Genomic DNA, 16,924 nt, shown 5'->3' on the forward strand with positions numbered 1-16,924 from the left:
GGCGTGGCAGGGAGGGCAACCGGGAGCTCTCCATGCAGTCTTTTAAAGTCCAGAGAGACGAGGATGGGGTTGAGTTTGTCACCCTGGCTTACAATCTGCACACCAAAAACCACAACGATCCGAATGACCCAGATAAGGAAAACTTCTGAGGTTTTATGTTTGCCAGACCCAGGGGGATCCGCTGTGTCCGGTAAAAAGTTTCACGTCCTATGTGTCCAAATGTCCATCTGACGCAAAAGCTTTCTACTACCATCCGAAGTGCACCGTGACATCCGCTTCCGAAGTGTGGTACAGCCGGGAGCCGATGGGTATCCACTACCTCGGGAACATGATGAAAAAGATCAGCGAAGATGTATTTAAAATTTATGTCAATATAAATGTATTATTAGGCCTAGTAGACCTACTTTTATTATAATTATAACTATTATTATCATCATCGTATTATCATAGGTGGTGGGTCTTTCGAAGGTCTACACTAACCACAGCCTCCGAAGCACCGCTGTAGGTCGACTCTCCGATGCTGGACTGGAGAGACGTCAAATAATGTCGGTGACAGGCCATCGATGCGAGAGCAGTCTGCGGGCTTACTGGGCTCCGTCAGTCCGTGAGAGACGAAGCTGGAGCAACGTACTGTCTGCATCAAGTGCCCATCATGGGCAGTACCCAGCTTTTGTGGATCCTCCTTCAAAGGCCCCTATGTCTAACTGGCCGACTTTTTCAAATTGCACTATAAATGGAAACGTTGAAATTAATTGTAAATAAAAAAGCTAGCATGTAGGCAAATGACCCTCTCTTTGATCTGATTAATTTATTGCCCTCTATAAGCGCAAATCGCTGGAGCGCAGAACTAATTGTTTTTTTTGTTTGATTGTTGTTTGATTAATTGTTTTATGTGTAATAAAAAATAACTATGCCTACCTTTGTGTTTCATGAAAAAAAAAAATGCATTTTTGAACCTGAAGGGTTCTACAAGCTGAGCGGACTATAAATATCTACGGTTGCTAAATAAACCGTCAGGCAAGTTATTATTTGTAAAAACTAGATTTAGCCTAATTAAAATATAAACTAATGTTTTAAAAATGTTTTATTTGGCAAGTGACCATGGTATAAGCGGGTTAATGCCCTCCGAGGTGGCCATTGTCAGGTTTTAATGGCCTTCGGCGGAGGCAACCGTCCACTGCTGCGCGTCGGCCGGTTCACACCTCGCCGTCGTCCATTAAAACCTGACAATGGACACCTCGTCGGGCATTAACCCTTACATGTTCGCTGTTCATGTTCCGTAGGTTTATTCGTGTCCGTCCGAGGTTTCCTTGCCCTTCGTGGATGTTTTCCCCAACCTGTGTAGCCCCTAGTGTTTTTGTTTATTTTCCCATTGTGGACCTTTCCTTTGTTCCTGTGTTTGTTTATTTGTCTATGCTCGTCAATAAAAACCGCAGTTGGATCCACACCTCCCGTCTGCCTTCTCCTGACTTCCCATTGCATAACAATTGCATGGAAAGGAGCGACCAGCACAGTCTTCATGATGACAGAACTTGACTGAACTATTCCGTTAATATATTTGTTTTATATATCTTGTCCAGGAACTTTGTGTTTTCAAGTTGTGCTGTCAACAGTGGGAAAATTATTGTCTGATGGTTATCAATTCCTTAATTAAAAGCATTTGTGGCATAATGTTGATTACTGCAAAACTTTATCACCCCTCATTTTTTTTTTTAATCACGGTAAGGCACTTCGAAATTGACGTGAAGGGGTCAGTTAATAAACAGTCAAATTCAAACAGTTTCAAATGTAAAGCTACAAAATATTCTTTTTTATATGATTTTATTTGGATAAAATTGCTTTTCTAACCTTATATCTGTAAAAGTATCCTTTATCCAATACTGGGATTACAGGGTTTCATTGTCATGGCAACAAAGTTGTAATATTGGATATAGCATTACATGGATAAAAATCATACATTAAATCAAATATTTCAAACTAATATTTATTATTTCTTGCATAAATAAAAAAAAGAATGATGTATAATAAATATGAATCATTAAACATGTATAATAATTTAATATACATGCAGTTTTATAAGCTTACATTAATTGAGACTACATAGAATATTTGTACTTTTTTAAATCAATTTGAATTGCCAAATTACAAATTAAGTGAACTGCAAAAAGGTAAAGTATTTAAAAAATCCTGAAAAATGAAAGGAAATGGTGATGAGTCACAAGACATCAAACGTGCACTTTCACTGACACGTACAATGCAATTCTAACCAGAAATCTTGTTTAAAAAAGAAGTTATGGAAATACTATTTGTAAACCGTATTTGATTTTGGTGAAAATAAACAATGGTTATTTTATGTTGTTTACCTGTGATGCTATGCCAGCTCATGCAATCATAATCCAATTTTTAAAGTCACATTTCATAAGCATCAACAAGAATGCTGTTTCTACAGTACAGGGATAGCTCATTAGAGGGATAGTTAACCCAAAAATGAAAATTCTGTCATATTTTACTCTCATATTTATACAAAAGGAGATGTTAAGCACAGTGTCTTAGCTGCTTTCCTCCATACAGTGAAAGTGGATGAGGACTAGGAAAAGCTGTGGTCGCTGTCCACTTTCATTTGTGAAAAATAGCAGCTGCTAGAAAAATCATTTTGTTTAACACAGAAGAAAGACAGCCATACAGATTTGGAAATGGGGACAGAGTAGTACACTTTGGGTGAACAGTCCATTTGAATATGAAATGGCTTGTCGAGGGCACTTTTCTTTTATTTGTCAACGTATTTCTTATCGATACAGAAAGTTGGGGCAGGACATTGAGGTGTTATCCATTTTCAAATAGCCAATACCCTTATGTTTGATAAGAGCTTTTGCTGTTTCATCACTGAATATGTGTTGCTTATTTCTGCAGCAGTTGAATCCTGGTGAAAACCCTGACAGACTTCGGCGAGTTGACTCGAACCGGAAATCTCGTAGTTTCAGCAAGCAGCCCAGCACTGGGGATTACTACAAGGCTCTGGGTAGCGATACCACAGACCAGAGCCCAAACAGAGCCATGGCACCCAACGAGGAGGTAAAGCAACAATTTCATTCAAATTAATTTGCATGCATGGTGTTTCTTTGAGGGAGGACACATTTCTATTTCCAGTGCAATGAAGTGGTGTTTATTTTGATTTTGAACTTTTTTTATGTGGCAAATTCATAAAATCGTCCCTCTGTGATGCTTTCTGCAACTCTTGTCACGTGGAGGGCGATGCGGCACTTGACGCTGGCATTGAACGGAGCGTTGACGCCTCCACTCAACTCATTTGAAATGCGCTTTACAATGACGAAAGAACATTATTGAAACTCAAAATTATTATTGTTTGTCTCTTATTGTGGTCTTTTCTGATAAAAGCCATGCTCAGCAGTTTAAATAGGCTACTGTAGGAAAATGATACTGTAGATCTGCTTTGTGTTTAGAATTCTTATACTGAAGTCAGTAGATTTGTAGCCATGCAAGTTTTAATAAAGGAGAAGGTAAGGTTATTGACCATTATTGTTGTCTTTTTGGATGAAAAATAATGCTCTGACTGAAGGAAGACTATAGATCTGCTTTGTTCTTTTAATGCTTAAACACAATAAAGCAGTAGTGGTTCTAGATTGTTTGGTGCCAACACACACCCAAAGATGTTGACCGGGGTGGGGGAGTGTGATTCTAAATGAGAACACCCCTGCTGCCTCGTGCTGCCCACCCGCAAGATGCCACCCTTGGCGACTGCCCGTGTCACCCATGCCTAAATCCACCACTGGTATAAAGTCTCTTGGTAGATTTCGGTCATGAACGACTCAAAATGATTCACTGACTCATGAGCACATAAGATGCTAATTTATCGCCACCTAGTGCCATTTCCAGAAGGGGTCACTGAACTGATCAGTTAATCAAATTTAACAAATTTGTGAAACAGAAGCAAGCCTCACCAAAATGCACAATTGTAAACTTGAGTAAACTTGAATCACTAAAATAGCTGGAATTGGTGCTTTTAGCTTATTCTTTAAAAAAATATCCCCAGAAACAATTTTCATGGACCAGTGATTGTCTAACCTCAGGGGTGCAGGCCTTATGGGAATAATTGCAAAGAAAAAGACACTTTTGAAACAGAAAAACAAAAATAAAAGGTTAGAGTGGGCAAAGAAACACAGACATTGGACAACAGATAATTGGAAAAGAGTGTTATGGATCTTAACCCCATTGAGAATTTATGGGATCAGCTAGACTGTAAGGTGCATGAGAAGTGCCCAACAAGACATCTATGTCAAGTGCTACAGGAAGTGTGGGGTGAAATGTCACCTGAGTATCTGGACAAACTGACAGCTAGAATGTCAAGTATCTGCAAAGCTGTCATTGCTGCACTTGGAGGATTTTTTTGATGAGAACACTTTGAAGTAGTTTAAGAAGTTCTGAAAAAATAGTTGTCAATCATGTTATTAAAGTCCTGACTATACATTGTGATCAGTTGAATGCCACTTTGGTGAATAAAAGTCCCAATTTCTTTCCATAAGAGCAAAATCTGTACATTATTCCAAACTTTTGACCGACAGTGTACTTCTACAATAATGTTCCCCTGCCACTCATGGTGCGTGTGTGTGTTTGTGCAACTGAGGATGTCGTCATGCTTAAATCGGCAAAACTCATGTGCAAAGTATTCCTGAACAAGCACAGACCCAGAATAAGTGACACGTGCAATATCTATATCTAGTTTTTGGATTTCAGAAATCCACGTCATTTTAGAAATCCAATATCTGCAAAGCTCTGGAACGCATCATTTGGGGTCCAAGCACCAAAGTGATATATAAAGTGGCATATCAGTTTATCACTAGTTTGAATAGGCTTTCATGTGTTGCTTGTCAAATGCATTCTTTATACTTTTATTTGAAGCTAAAAGAGCCACATTTGATCTTGGGCATATGTTGATGTAGTTAGCAGTTAGTTTGTCTTTATAAAAAATGTAATGGCTTGTATTTTTCAGGTTGCTATTTTTGTAGTTAGCAATATGCTTATGTTTTTCAATGTACTTTGTCTTATTGTCTTTCCAAAGTACATCGATTTGCTGACATTTGCAAGAACTGAATGGAGAAACATTTGGAGAGCAAGCAACAATTGTTCAGTTGTGGTGACTCAGATACCGCAACCAACATGGCTACTATATAGAAATCGCATCAGCTAAACTTCTGCCTGTGTTTTTGGAAATAGCAGCCAGCTGTCTAGTCCAAATGGAGCTAGCTTCACTTCCTCACCTGTCACATTTCAACACAAATCCATGCAAGGTGTGGTGGCCCTCAGCTAGTATTGTAGTCCAGCTTTTAGTGTGCACGTATTGGGCTACTGAATAAACAATGGTAAGTGTTTTCTTTGTTGTGTTATGTAAGTCTGATGACCAGGGCTTGAAGCACTGTGTTTGTCAATGAACTACACATACTCTGTTTGCTAGCACAGATTTGGGCTTTTTTTATGAAAGAAAACACATAGATAAAGGTCTCTTTAATATCTCAATAGTTCTCCTAGACACCAATGAGCTTAAATGGAGAGCATAAAGAGACTTTTTGCACAAAGGTGCTTTTTAAAAAATATTTTACGCATTATGAAAGAAGAAAAAAATTCATAGAAATTTTGAAACATGTATAAAATAAGATGAAGACTCCAGTTGCCTTATAAAAGCCTTTTGGAGAGGGTCCCCTTTTGAGGGCTGCCATGTAAGGATCACATGACCAGTCAGGAACTACTACCGCCCTGTGATTGGACACTTTCACTCAGTTAGATTAAATCAGTGGCTCTCAACCTTTTTTTGATGAATGCCCCTACTTCATTCCCATACAAATTTTGGGGTCAGTGCTTTGTGATGGCAACTCCAATACCTTAACTTTGTTGTCCTTAAGCCATTATGTCACAACATTGGTGTTATGCTTGGGGTCATTATCTATTTGGAAGACCCATTTGAGACCAAGCTTTAACATCCTGGCTGATGTCTTGAGATTTTGCTTCAATATATCCACATAATTTTCCTTCCTCATGATGCCATCTATTTTGTGAAGTGCACCAGTCCCTCCTGCAACAAAGTGCCCCCACAACATGATGCTGCCACCCACATGCACAGTTGGGATAGCTCACCCTTTTTCCTCCAAACATAAAAATGGTCATTATGGCCAAAAAGTTACATTTTTGTTTCATCAGACCAGAGGACATTTCTCCAAAAAGTAAGATCTCTGTCCCCATGTGCACTTGCAAACTGTAGTCTGGCTTTTTATGGCGGTTTTTATTAGCTTCTTCCTTGCTGAGCAGCCTTTCAGGTTATGTCGATATATGACTCGTTTTTCTGTGGATATAGATACTTATCTACCTGCCTCCTCCAGCATCTTCACAAGGTCCTTTACTGTTGTTCTGGGATTGATTTGCACTTTTCGCACCAAACTACGTTCATCTCTAGGAGACCAAATATGTCTCCTTCCTGAGTGGTATGATGGCTGCGTGGTCCCATGGTGTTTATACTTGCGTACTATTGTTTGTACAGATGAACATGGTTCCTTCAGGCATTTGGAAATTGCTCCCAAGGATGAACCAGAATTTGTTTTCTGAGGTCTTGGCTGATTTCTTTTGATTTTCTCATGATGTCAAGCAAAGTTTGAGTTTGAAGGTAGGCCTTAAAATACATCCACAGGTATACCTTCAATTCAGTACACCTCTTATCAGAAGCTAATTGGCAAATTTTCTAAAGTCTTGACATCGTTTACTGGAATTTTCCAAGCTGCTTAAAGGCACAGTTAACTTAGTGTATGTAAACTTCTGACCCGCTTGTATTGTGATTTAGTCAATTAAAAGTGAAACAATCTGTCTGTAAACAATTGTTGGAAAGATTACTTATATCATGCACAAAGTAGATCTACTAAACAACTTGAAATATGAACTACAATATGTCTGTGAAGTGGTTAAAACATTTTTTAATGACTTCAACCTAAGTGTATGTAAACTTCTGACTTCAACTGTACTTCAGATGCATCGCTAGACTTCAAAATCAGATGAACCGCGGTACAAATGTGTACCAACCCATATAAATGAGAACCAACTGATATACTCCTAGTCTAGATAAACACTTTAATGTGAAGAGGAACTTGGTAATATATTTGATTATTATGAATGATAAACGGCCCCCATTTGTAACCTAATGCCCCCCTCTCTACTCATTTGCTCTCCGCACCCCCTGGCATTCTTTAAATCCCCCCCTGGGGGGGCAGTACCACCCCCGTTGAGAACCCCTGGATTAAATTAATCATGGCCCGACTCACTGTTTTAAACATTTACAAGACATAAAGAATATCTGTGTTAGCACGATTTTAGTGTGATAAAATCACTTACTAGCCTGTGTAAATGTATAGCCAATTTTGCTACTACTTTGCCACGATGATGTAATGTCAATAAACCCTAAAATGAAAATTGAATCAACTTTACAGCTCAAATAGTACATGAGTTCTAACAGATGAATTAATGTAACACATAAATAAGTGGGTTTTTTCACATTCTGCCTTTTAAACCCTCCAAAAATTGGCCCCATTTACTTCCATTGTAAGTGCCTCAATGTAACCTCCATTTTAGTTTTTTAAAGAAAGAGAGGGATGAGACTAAACACATTTTGTGGTAATCAACATTATGCCACAAATGCTGTTGATTGAGCTTAACTTGTACTGAACCTAGAACATTCCTTTTAAATAAGGTGTAAATGAGAACTACATTATCTGAGCTATAATATCCACATTAAATTTATAGCTCTATACTCTATTACTGTATGTCACACTAGTGTCTATTTTGATTAATCTTAAGGAATTTTAGGAGAAAGATCTGAGACAAGTTGATACTTGAACGAGACATCTTTGAGTTCAATTAAGTCTCTGTAGCTATGAAAAAGCAACCTCTGAGTGATAAAGTGTTCTTAAAGCTTGAATAGGAAAATTAGCAGAGAACTGTGCTATTTGTTAGATAACTACCAGTGAGTAATTTTTTGAGATCCACGTTGGGAATGAAGAATGTTCAAAATAACATATTTTCAAAATTGTCTAGACAGTTGCCTGAAAATAAAAAGTGTTTAATAGCAGAATTCCTGGTAGCAAACAAACGGCGGCAAAAGAGCTCAGCTGCAACCATCCACTTCCATGACACAACAGAGTCGGTCTCCCTACACTCTCAAACTACTTTTTATATTTGGATTGTTATTACTGTATATTGGAATTATTATTATTATTATTATTATTATTATTATTATTATTTTATATTCTCCTCCCTTTCTCCCCAATTTGGAATGCCCAATTCCCAATCCACTCTATATCCTTATGGTGACGTAGTGACTCAATCCGGGTGGCAGAGGACGAATCTCAGTTGCCTCCATGTCTGAGACCATCAATCCGTGCATCTGATCACGTGGCTTGTTGAGCACGTTACCGTGGAGAGGCTTCACGTTATTCTCCACGGCATCCACGCACAACTCCCCACTCGCTCCACCGAGAGCGAGAACCACATTATAGAGACCACGAGGAGGTTAACCCAACGTGACTCTACCCACCCTAGCAACCTTGGCCAATTGTTTGCTTAGGAAGCCTGAATGGAGACATTCAGCAAGCCCTGGATACGAACTCGTGACTCCAGGTGTGGTAGTCAGCGTCTTTACTTGCTGAGCTACCCAGGCCCCCTGTATATTGAAATGATTTGCAATATACTCAAAATGCATTGATTCTATACTCATAATCAACTTTAAATCAATAGTTGTATTTTTTCCATTGTTTTTAATTTGATTACGTAATTTGCAATTCTTCATGGAATTGTAGTTCATTAAAGACGTTAAGTACACCATCTTGTACCTTTGTCTGATTTTTGAATACTTTTTTGCTTGAAGTTGAAGTTTGTAATGTTGTGAATCACCTCAGAACAGACTGGTTTGCTTTATGGCTTAGAACTCTTTTATAAAGTATTGTATGAAATTCCAGAATCAGGATGGCTGTAAAAGGGGGCGGGCACTGTGTAGTCAGTTGTTGGTTGTTTAGTCAACCCTCGTGGGGCCCATCCATGTAAAGAGAGTATATTTTGTTGGATATCAGCATTTCATATGCTTCCTCTTGCTTCTTACAGATCTAATCTTCATTGAGCCAATTATATTCCCAGTGGGACGTCTGGCCTCTCGATTGAAGCAGATGGTGACCACATGTCCCTCTGGCTATTGACCAATTAACAGAGACATGTATGGGACATGAAGTGCACCATATGCTGGAGATAGAGATGATGATGATGTGGGAGGGATAATGGGCACGTGCGTGGCACGCGTCCAGGAGGTGGGGGTGCGCGGGGTGAAAGGTCAGGGCTTGTTTACTCTGTGACAGACGTAGAGGTGGGGGATGGGAAGGAGGGGTGTGCGGGTGGTCTCTAGAGATGCTGTGTGTGAAGGTTTGTGGCTCTTAGCTTCAACAGATGTCCCTTCATTCCAACAAACCACTCATGAGATATAATTGCGTATTAATCGTCCAGCTATAATGCGATAATGGTGGATGGGGGAAGATTGAAAATGTAATTACAGTAGTACTTCTATTGTGATATAACATACAGTATATGCCAGTTGAATCGTTTAAATGGTGCAAGAGAACTTGGTAGCCTGGCTTTGTGTTAAAAAATAAACTTAAAAAAGTGGTAACCTTGATTTAATAATTAATATTAGTTTTAATATTAGTTTTTTATTAAATAATTATATATTCATGTTGATTCAGTTATATTTACAGTAGATACGAAGTTACAGTACAAAGTTTCTTTTTTCAGTGCAATCCATCATAATCAATACCTTGCGTCATGCATGGATTTGTCGTAAATTGTCTGTTGTGCCATTTTTAGTTTTCATAGTGAACTTTAATTTAAAAAAAATTGTACAGTAGGTGATTGAATTACACCAGACTCATGCAAAAGCACATGGGTCCTGATTTACTAAGATCCCAAATAAAGGAGGCTGATTGTTTTGCACAATCTGTAAAATTGTGTGTGCACTTCTTCAGCATATTTGCATGTTTTATTAAAAAAAAACTGTGCAAAATAACCATACATGGAAATATTTTGTTAAATGTGCCAAATGTAATCATACTGCTCACTTACGTGTCACTAAAGACCATTTTACTTTATTTTTTATTTTATATAAAGAATGATAGGGTATTGTAAATCTGTTCAATGGAAAGGAGGAGGTGAGAACCGGCTTGTCAATATAAATTATATTTTAATAATAAACTTAAACAAAAGACAACAACACACACACATGACGTACATGTCCATAAACGATCTCTCTCTCCTGCACTATCCTCCGCAGTCGGTCTTTATCCCTCTCTGAGGCTTAGTTAGCCTGATAAGGGACCGGGTGTGTAGAATCACGACCCGGCCCCACCCTCCGCCCTGCCACATTCCTCCCTCATTCTCTCAGGCTGGGGAGCCCCCGGCATGACGTACACCCCCTTACCCTGGGGAGGGCCGTGCTTTTCGCCCCATCTGCCGGCAGGTCATCCCCATATACCTGGATGAGGGAGGGGACAAGGTTAGGGAAACAGAAATATGTTTTATGAAGAAATATGAAAAAATGGGAGGGGGGGGGGGTACTTCCTGTAACAGTGTAGTACCCCCCCAAAAAACACTGTAAAATTTCAAGGAGAGGGAAAAGGCAGTGAGAGAGAGAGAGATGAAAAAAAATAAACGTACTCGCCAGTTCTCCGATACGCTGTAGCTTGTTCCTCGGCCACTCCTCCACCCTCTAATGGACAACAGCCGCGCCTCTCCAGGCAGATCGGAGGCAGTCCTCCAGCCCCTGGCGGATGGAACGCCCCACCGCGTTCTCGGGGAACAGAAGGGGTCTCCCCCGCCCCTGGCAGCGGTTCTCCCGCTCCAGGCGGTCAGCGGCCGTCCTCCGCTTCCAGGCGGCCGGGCTCCTCGTCCCCCGACAGATGGCCGCAGCTGCTCCTTTGGGGTGGACGGTAGTGGCGAGAACTCTACTATGGCGTATCCCTCCTCCTTCCCGGATTTCGGCACCAGTGTAAAGCTGTTCAATGGAAAGGAGGAGGTGAGAATATTGTCAATATAAATCATATTTTAATAATAAACTTAAACAAAAGACAACAACACACACACATGACGGACATGTCCGTAAACAATCTCTCTCCCCCGCACTATCCTCTGCAGTCGGTGTAAAGGTTTGAAATATTGAGAAGTGCCATGGCTTACACTAATAACTATCTAACATTATTCCAAGCAATTAGTTCCATTTGCAGTGTCCATTGTAAGCTCAGCTACACAGTTCAATAAATCCACTTTAGAAACTTTGTTGAAATAAAAGATGAAAATCTCCGGTTTTTATTCCTTGGTTTCCGATTTACAAAAGAAAATGTGAGCTGAATAATACAATTACTTTGATTGATAATAAAATAAAAGATTCTTAATAGAAATAGCTATAAGTTAGCAGTTAGCAGTTAGCAGGTAAGAAAACCGTTCGCTTCCACAGCTCTCGATATCTGAGTCACATAATAAGAATCAAGGTAATGTAGTCAGAGTTGGCCTGTACTTAAAGAGGCAGTACACTGTTTTTACCAAATCTACAAGCACATGAATTATAGTATGCTTTTAACCTTTTAAGTATTATTTAACATTTTTAACCATTACATGAACTTCTAAATGAAATTATTTACCTGTTTAACATTAATTCTTATTCACATTACTATGAATTATACTTTGGCCTCTACATACCCGGCCCCTAATTGCTGGCTATCCTAGCAGCAATTACAACTTTAAACGTCTTTCTTTTGAGTAAAACTCAATAACAGTCCTTCTCATACTGCTTCCTGAAGTAAGCAGAGTTTAGTTATTGGCCTCTCAAGTTTATTCGTCTTTGTCTTGACTCGAACCTTACGGACCACTCCATGCTCGTCCTCCATAGCCTTAACGATTCTTCCCATCAGCCATGATCCCCTGGGGGCTGATTTGTCAACAACCAAGACTACATCTCCCGGGATGAAGTTCCGTGATGGATGGTTCCATTTCTGCCTCTTCTGGAGCTGAGGCAGATATTCCTTGGTCCAACTTTTCCAGAATAGATCGCTCATATACTGGACTTGCCTCCATCTTTTACGCGCATAAGTATCATCCTTATGGAAGAGTCCTGGTGGTAAGTTGGGGTTAGTCTTGAGCAGGAGTAAGTGCTGTGGGGTAAGAGCTTCCAAATCATTAATATCATTGGAAGGCATTGTAATAGGCCTACTGTTCAGAATGGCTTCACATTCACAGAAGAACGTCTGAAGACCTTCCTCATCCAAGCTTTGTTCTCTCAAACAAAGAGCACCCATGATTTTCCTGATGGAGCGAATAATTCTCTCCCACACCCCTCCATGGTGGGATCCGGATGGTGGATTGAATAACCACCTGACCTCTTCTTGCAATGAAGCGACACAGAGCTTGAATAAAGGAGTCTGTTTCCAATGATGTTGCCATTTCTATGTGGACCGCACAACATGCAAGGCAGGTAAATATAACCCCATATCTTTTTACAAATGATCTTCCACGTTTAATGTGGAATGGTCCAAATAGATCCACTCCAGTTCTGGTGAAGGGTGGTTCATCTGGTATAACTCTGTTTCTTGGTAAGTTCGCCATCATTTGTGTGCCTGATGTCCCATGTTGCCTTCGACAGATAGTACACCGTGACAGCATTCTTCTGATTGACGAGAAAGAATCAATAATCCAGTACCTTTGACGTACATGAGACAAGATATGATTACGTCCACTGTGTCCCAGCCGCTCATGTGAATCCTGGAGAATCAGATCAGCCACACGATGGTTCTTAGGCAGGATAATCGGGTGCTTGGCTTCGGCTGGCATGGATGCTCGACTGAGCCTTCCTCCAACATGAAGGATTCCTTCTTCAAGTTGTGGATTCAGTCTGAAGATTCGACTACTCTTCTTGATGGAGTCCTTTCTCCGAAGAGCAGTTATCTCTTCATGGAACATTCTTTGCTGACAATGGCTGATGATGTCCTCTTTGAACGTCTGATTTCTCTGAAGCTTCCTTTTCATGTTGAGCACCCGTTGCTCTGTCATTGCCCTGTTGTTGGGCATTTTCACATCTTTGTTCTTCAACGGCAGACCAACTGAGTAGTGGCCGTTGACCAGCTTTGCCGATTTAGAGACTCTGTCCATAAACAGTTGGTGGTCTTTAGACATTTCTAACTGAGCATTCTCAGGAAAATCATACTTGAATTGCTGAGTCCATAAGTCTTCAAGTCGAGCCACTGAGATCCGATTCATCTGGATCTGCGGGTATCCATTCTTTGTCCAGCTTCTGATGTTCTCACGCAGCGGTCCGTTTACTGTCCATCCCAAAGCTGTGCGTACTGCATACGGTCCATCCTTGACACTGCAGATTACCTCTTCTGGCTCCAAAGCCTTTGCCACATCAGTCCCAATCAGAAGACCGATGTCCGCATTGATCGATGGAATTCGTACACCTTGTAGATGTGGCCACCTATCCACATCTTCTTGGGTTGGAATGTTCTCTTTACTTGCGGGGATAACCTTTTGTGCGAAAACACCTGTAAGCTCGATAAAGTCGTCACCTTCTAGGCTACTCACTTCTAGGTCTGATACGGCTTTGCATGAGACTGTTTTTTGATCTCCCATTGTAGTGAGTAGGATGTTAACATTTTTTCCTTGCAGATGAAGGTCGTTCGCCAGCTTGTTAGTACAGAAGGAAACGTTACTCCCTGGATCCATGAATGCATAACAAGTCAGTACCTTGTTGCCTTTCTTTGCCTTTACTTTCACAGGAACAATGGCGAGAACACTACCTGTACCCCCGACCCCTGTCTGAGAGCATGCTTCTTCTGCATCCACAAATCCACTGACAATGATTTGCTCTTCTTTTGAAGCCTCTTCCTTTGATAAATCTTTACATTTCTGCTTTATGTGTAAGAGCGTAGGGTGTGTAGCTGAACATATCTGACAGCTCTTCTTTTCTTCACAGGCATTACTCATGTGACCTCCTATAAAACAACTGAAACAAAGTCCTTTGCTCTTAAGAAATTCAAGCTTTTCTTTGTGCAACTTTCTTTGGAGTTTCTTGCACTGTTCCATGGTATGATCTCCCTGACAGAAGATACAAGGTTTCTTGAAGGCTTTGTCCATACTTGTTCCCTTCTCATGAGCTTTCTTGTTTCCAGCACCAGCAGCGTCTTTCTCAAGTTTCTGTTCTTTTACTTCAGTTGCTAGCGTTGTGATGTTTTTCTTTCCACTTGACCTTTCAGTCTGGCACTTTGTTTGTCCTGAGATTTCCCCAAACACAGGGTGTGTTGCCATTTCAGCCTGAGTGGTGACAAATGACACAACGTCTTTGAACTTTATCCGCCAATCTTGTTTTTTCTGAATGTCTATGGCGACACTCCTGAATTTCTCTCTCAGCCTGTATGGGAGCTTTGAGATAATCGTGCGCATGTTAGCGGCATTTTCCATCTCTTCTAAGTACTCCAGATCCGACATTGCATTATTGCAGTTTGTCATAAAGAGGGCGTATGCTTCAAGTGCCTTGTTGTCATCTGATTTAATGGCAGGCCAGTTTAAAGCTTTATCAAGGTATGCCATAGATATCTTATATTTATCACCAAAGCGTTCCTTTAGCAGTTTCTTGGCTTCAGGGTAACCCTGATCTGGATCCATATGAAAACAGCTACGCACTAAGTCATTAGGCTGCCCATTTGTGTGCTGCTCTAGATAGTAAAGCCGATCTTTGCTATTTTCAGTCTTGCTTTCTATGCGGTGCTCAAAAGCTCTCATGAAGAGATGATATTCTAATGGGTCTCCCTTGAAAACTGGAATGTTCGGTGATGGCAATGTAGATAGCCTTTGCTGCTTTATTAAGCTTTCAGTGATATCGTTTTGCCATTGCATGACGGTAACCAAATTATCTGAAGTGACGGGAGCTCGCATCGCATCTGCGCCTCTTTCACTAGTGTGGTTATGCAAAGTTCCACAGCTAGATACGCTTCTCTTACTGTGGTTGACATTACATTTCCTTGACACAGACGACAATATTTCCACCTTACTGCTTTTGGTTCTACTTGACACATCTGAACTTTCATATTTTCTTAACACAGCTAATCGTGCATCGGTTGCAGCGAGCCCTGCTTGCAGCTCCAACTCTTCTTTTTCAACCTTGAGCTGTAGTTCTTGCTCCTCTAAAGTCTGTCTTTTTCTCAATGTAGCTGACTTGGCTAACAGAGCAGCTCTCTCCAATTCAACCTTTAAGCGCTCAGCACGAGCAGACTATGTTACAGAATTAACAGAAACAGACTTAGATTTTCTAGACTTACTGGATGTGACTGACACACTATCTTCAGGATGTATCTGATCACTAACCTTGTTAGCCTCTTCTCTGCATAGTATTGCATTCTGTATCCATGCATTCACTTCTTGCACATATTCTCTGTGCTCATTATTTCTTGGCTCAAACCAATCCGTTTGATCTGTGTTCAAATTCTCTACGCGTTCAAGCTGGCAGAATATGTCCTTGACGTCAGCATTTATTTTACTGAATTCCTTTATCAGTGTTTCATACTTGACCAACAATTCCTTTGCTATGATTTCCACATTTGCATCATCGTCCATTAAAGCATACAATATGTTCTTTTTCACAGTATGTTGTCCTAGTATAGCTCTTCTGGAACTTTTTGTCTGCAGACTATATTCCAATGCTTTAAGTGTCGGTTTAACCAATCACTTTTCTTCAGTTAAGCTTACCATGGCTTCTGTTCCTGTCTCCATCGTGATTGCTTTTATAATCAGTCCGTTTTTTACAGACTTCACTTGCAACAGTCACGCAACAACAACGACGAACTCATTGAGGCCGTTAGCGATCCATTTAGCACTCACCAGCCTCGAGCACAGCGCGTGATCAGTCTAGTTGAGAACGTCAGTCCCTCGTTGAACTTTCATTCATGTTCCACTTTTCACAAACCTCTCCAAAGGCTCGTAGTCCACTGTCAAGTGGGTTTTCTTACTAATGTAAAGGTTTGAAATATTGAGAAGTGCAATGGCTTACACTAATAACTATCTAACATTATTCCAAGCAATTAGTTCCATTTGCAGTGTCCATTGTAAGCTCAGCTACACAGTTCAATAAATCCACTTTAGAAACGTTGTTGAAATAAAAGATGAAAATCTCTGGTTTTTATTCCTTGGTTTCCGATTTACAAAAGAAAATGTGAGCTGAATAATACAATTACTTTGATTAATAATAAAATAAAAGATTCTTAATAGAAATAGCTATCAGTTAGCAGGTAAGAAAACCGTTTGCTTCCACAGCTCTCAATATCTGAGTCACATAATAAGAATCAAGGTAATGTAGTCAGAGTTGGCCTGTACTTAAAGAGGCAGTACACTGTTTTTACCAAATCTACAAGCACATGAATTATAGTATGCTTTTAACCTTTTAAGTATTATTTAACATTTTTAACCATTACATGAACTTCTAAATGAAATTATTTACCTGTTTATTCACATTACTATGAATTATACTTTGGCCTCTACAGTCGGCCTTTATCCCTCTCGGAGGCTTAATTAGCCTGATAAGTGTGTAGAATCACGACCCGGCCCCGCCCTCCACCCTGCCACAGGTATTTATTATAAATGTAGTTCATAATTGGCTAAAATGTATCCATACAATTATTTAATGTCATCATAAAATCTATGCTATTAGGCAATAAGTTTTAAGAGCAGTTGATCAGAATACCCATATGACACTCTACTCATAAAGTGATAGTTCACCCAAAAAGGAAAATTCTCTGATCATTTACTCACCCTCATTCCCTGCACACACACACCAAATGTGAAACTTTGGTGC

At 40.1% G+C, this 16,924-nt stretch overlaps 1 protein-coding gene across 3 annotated transcripts in view; it reads left to right on the plus strand.

Moving 5' to 3' along the window:
- The window catches only part of espn (espin), a 128,545-nt gene that overhangs the window by 66,542 nt on the left and 45,079 nt on the right, over window positions 1–16,924 (plus strand). For all 3 annotated transcript variants that reach the window (XM_052108420.1, XM_052108421.1, XM_052108423.1), the window contains one exon: window positions 2,911–3,072. In XM_052108420.1, the coding sequence (XP_051964380.1) occupies window positions 2,911–3,072 (162 nt within the window). The remainder of the gene's footprint in view (window positions 1–2,910; window positions 3,073–16,924) is intronic.

Source organism: Xyrauchen texanus, chromosome 37, assembly GCF_025860055.1.
Source record: "Xyrauchen texanus isolate HMW12.3.18 chromosome 37, RBS_HiC_50CHRs, whole genome shotgun sequence".
Taxonomy (NCBI): domain Eukaryota; kingdom Metazoa; phylum Chordata; class Actinopteri; order Cypriniformes; family Catostomidae; genus Xyrauchen; species Xyrauchen texanus.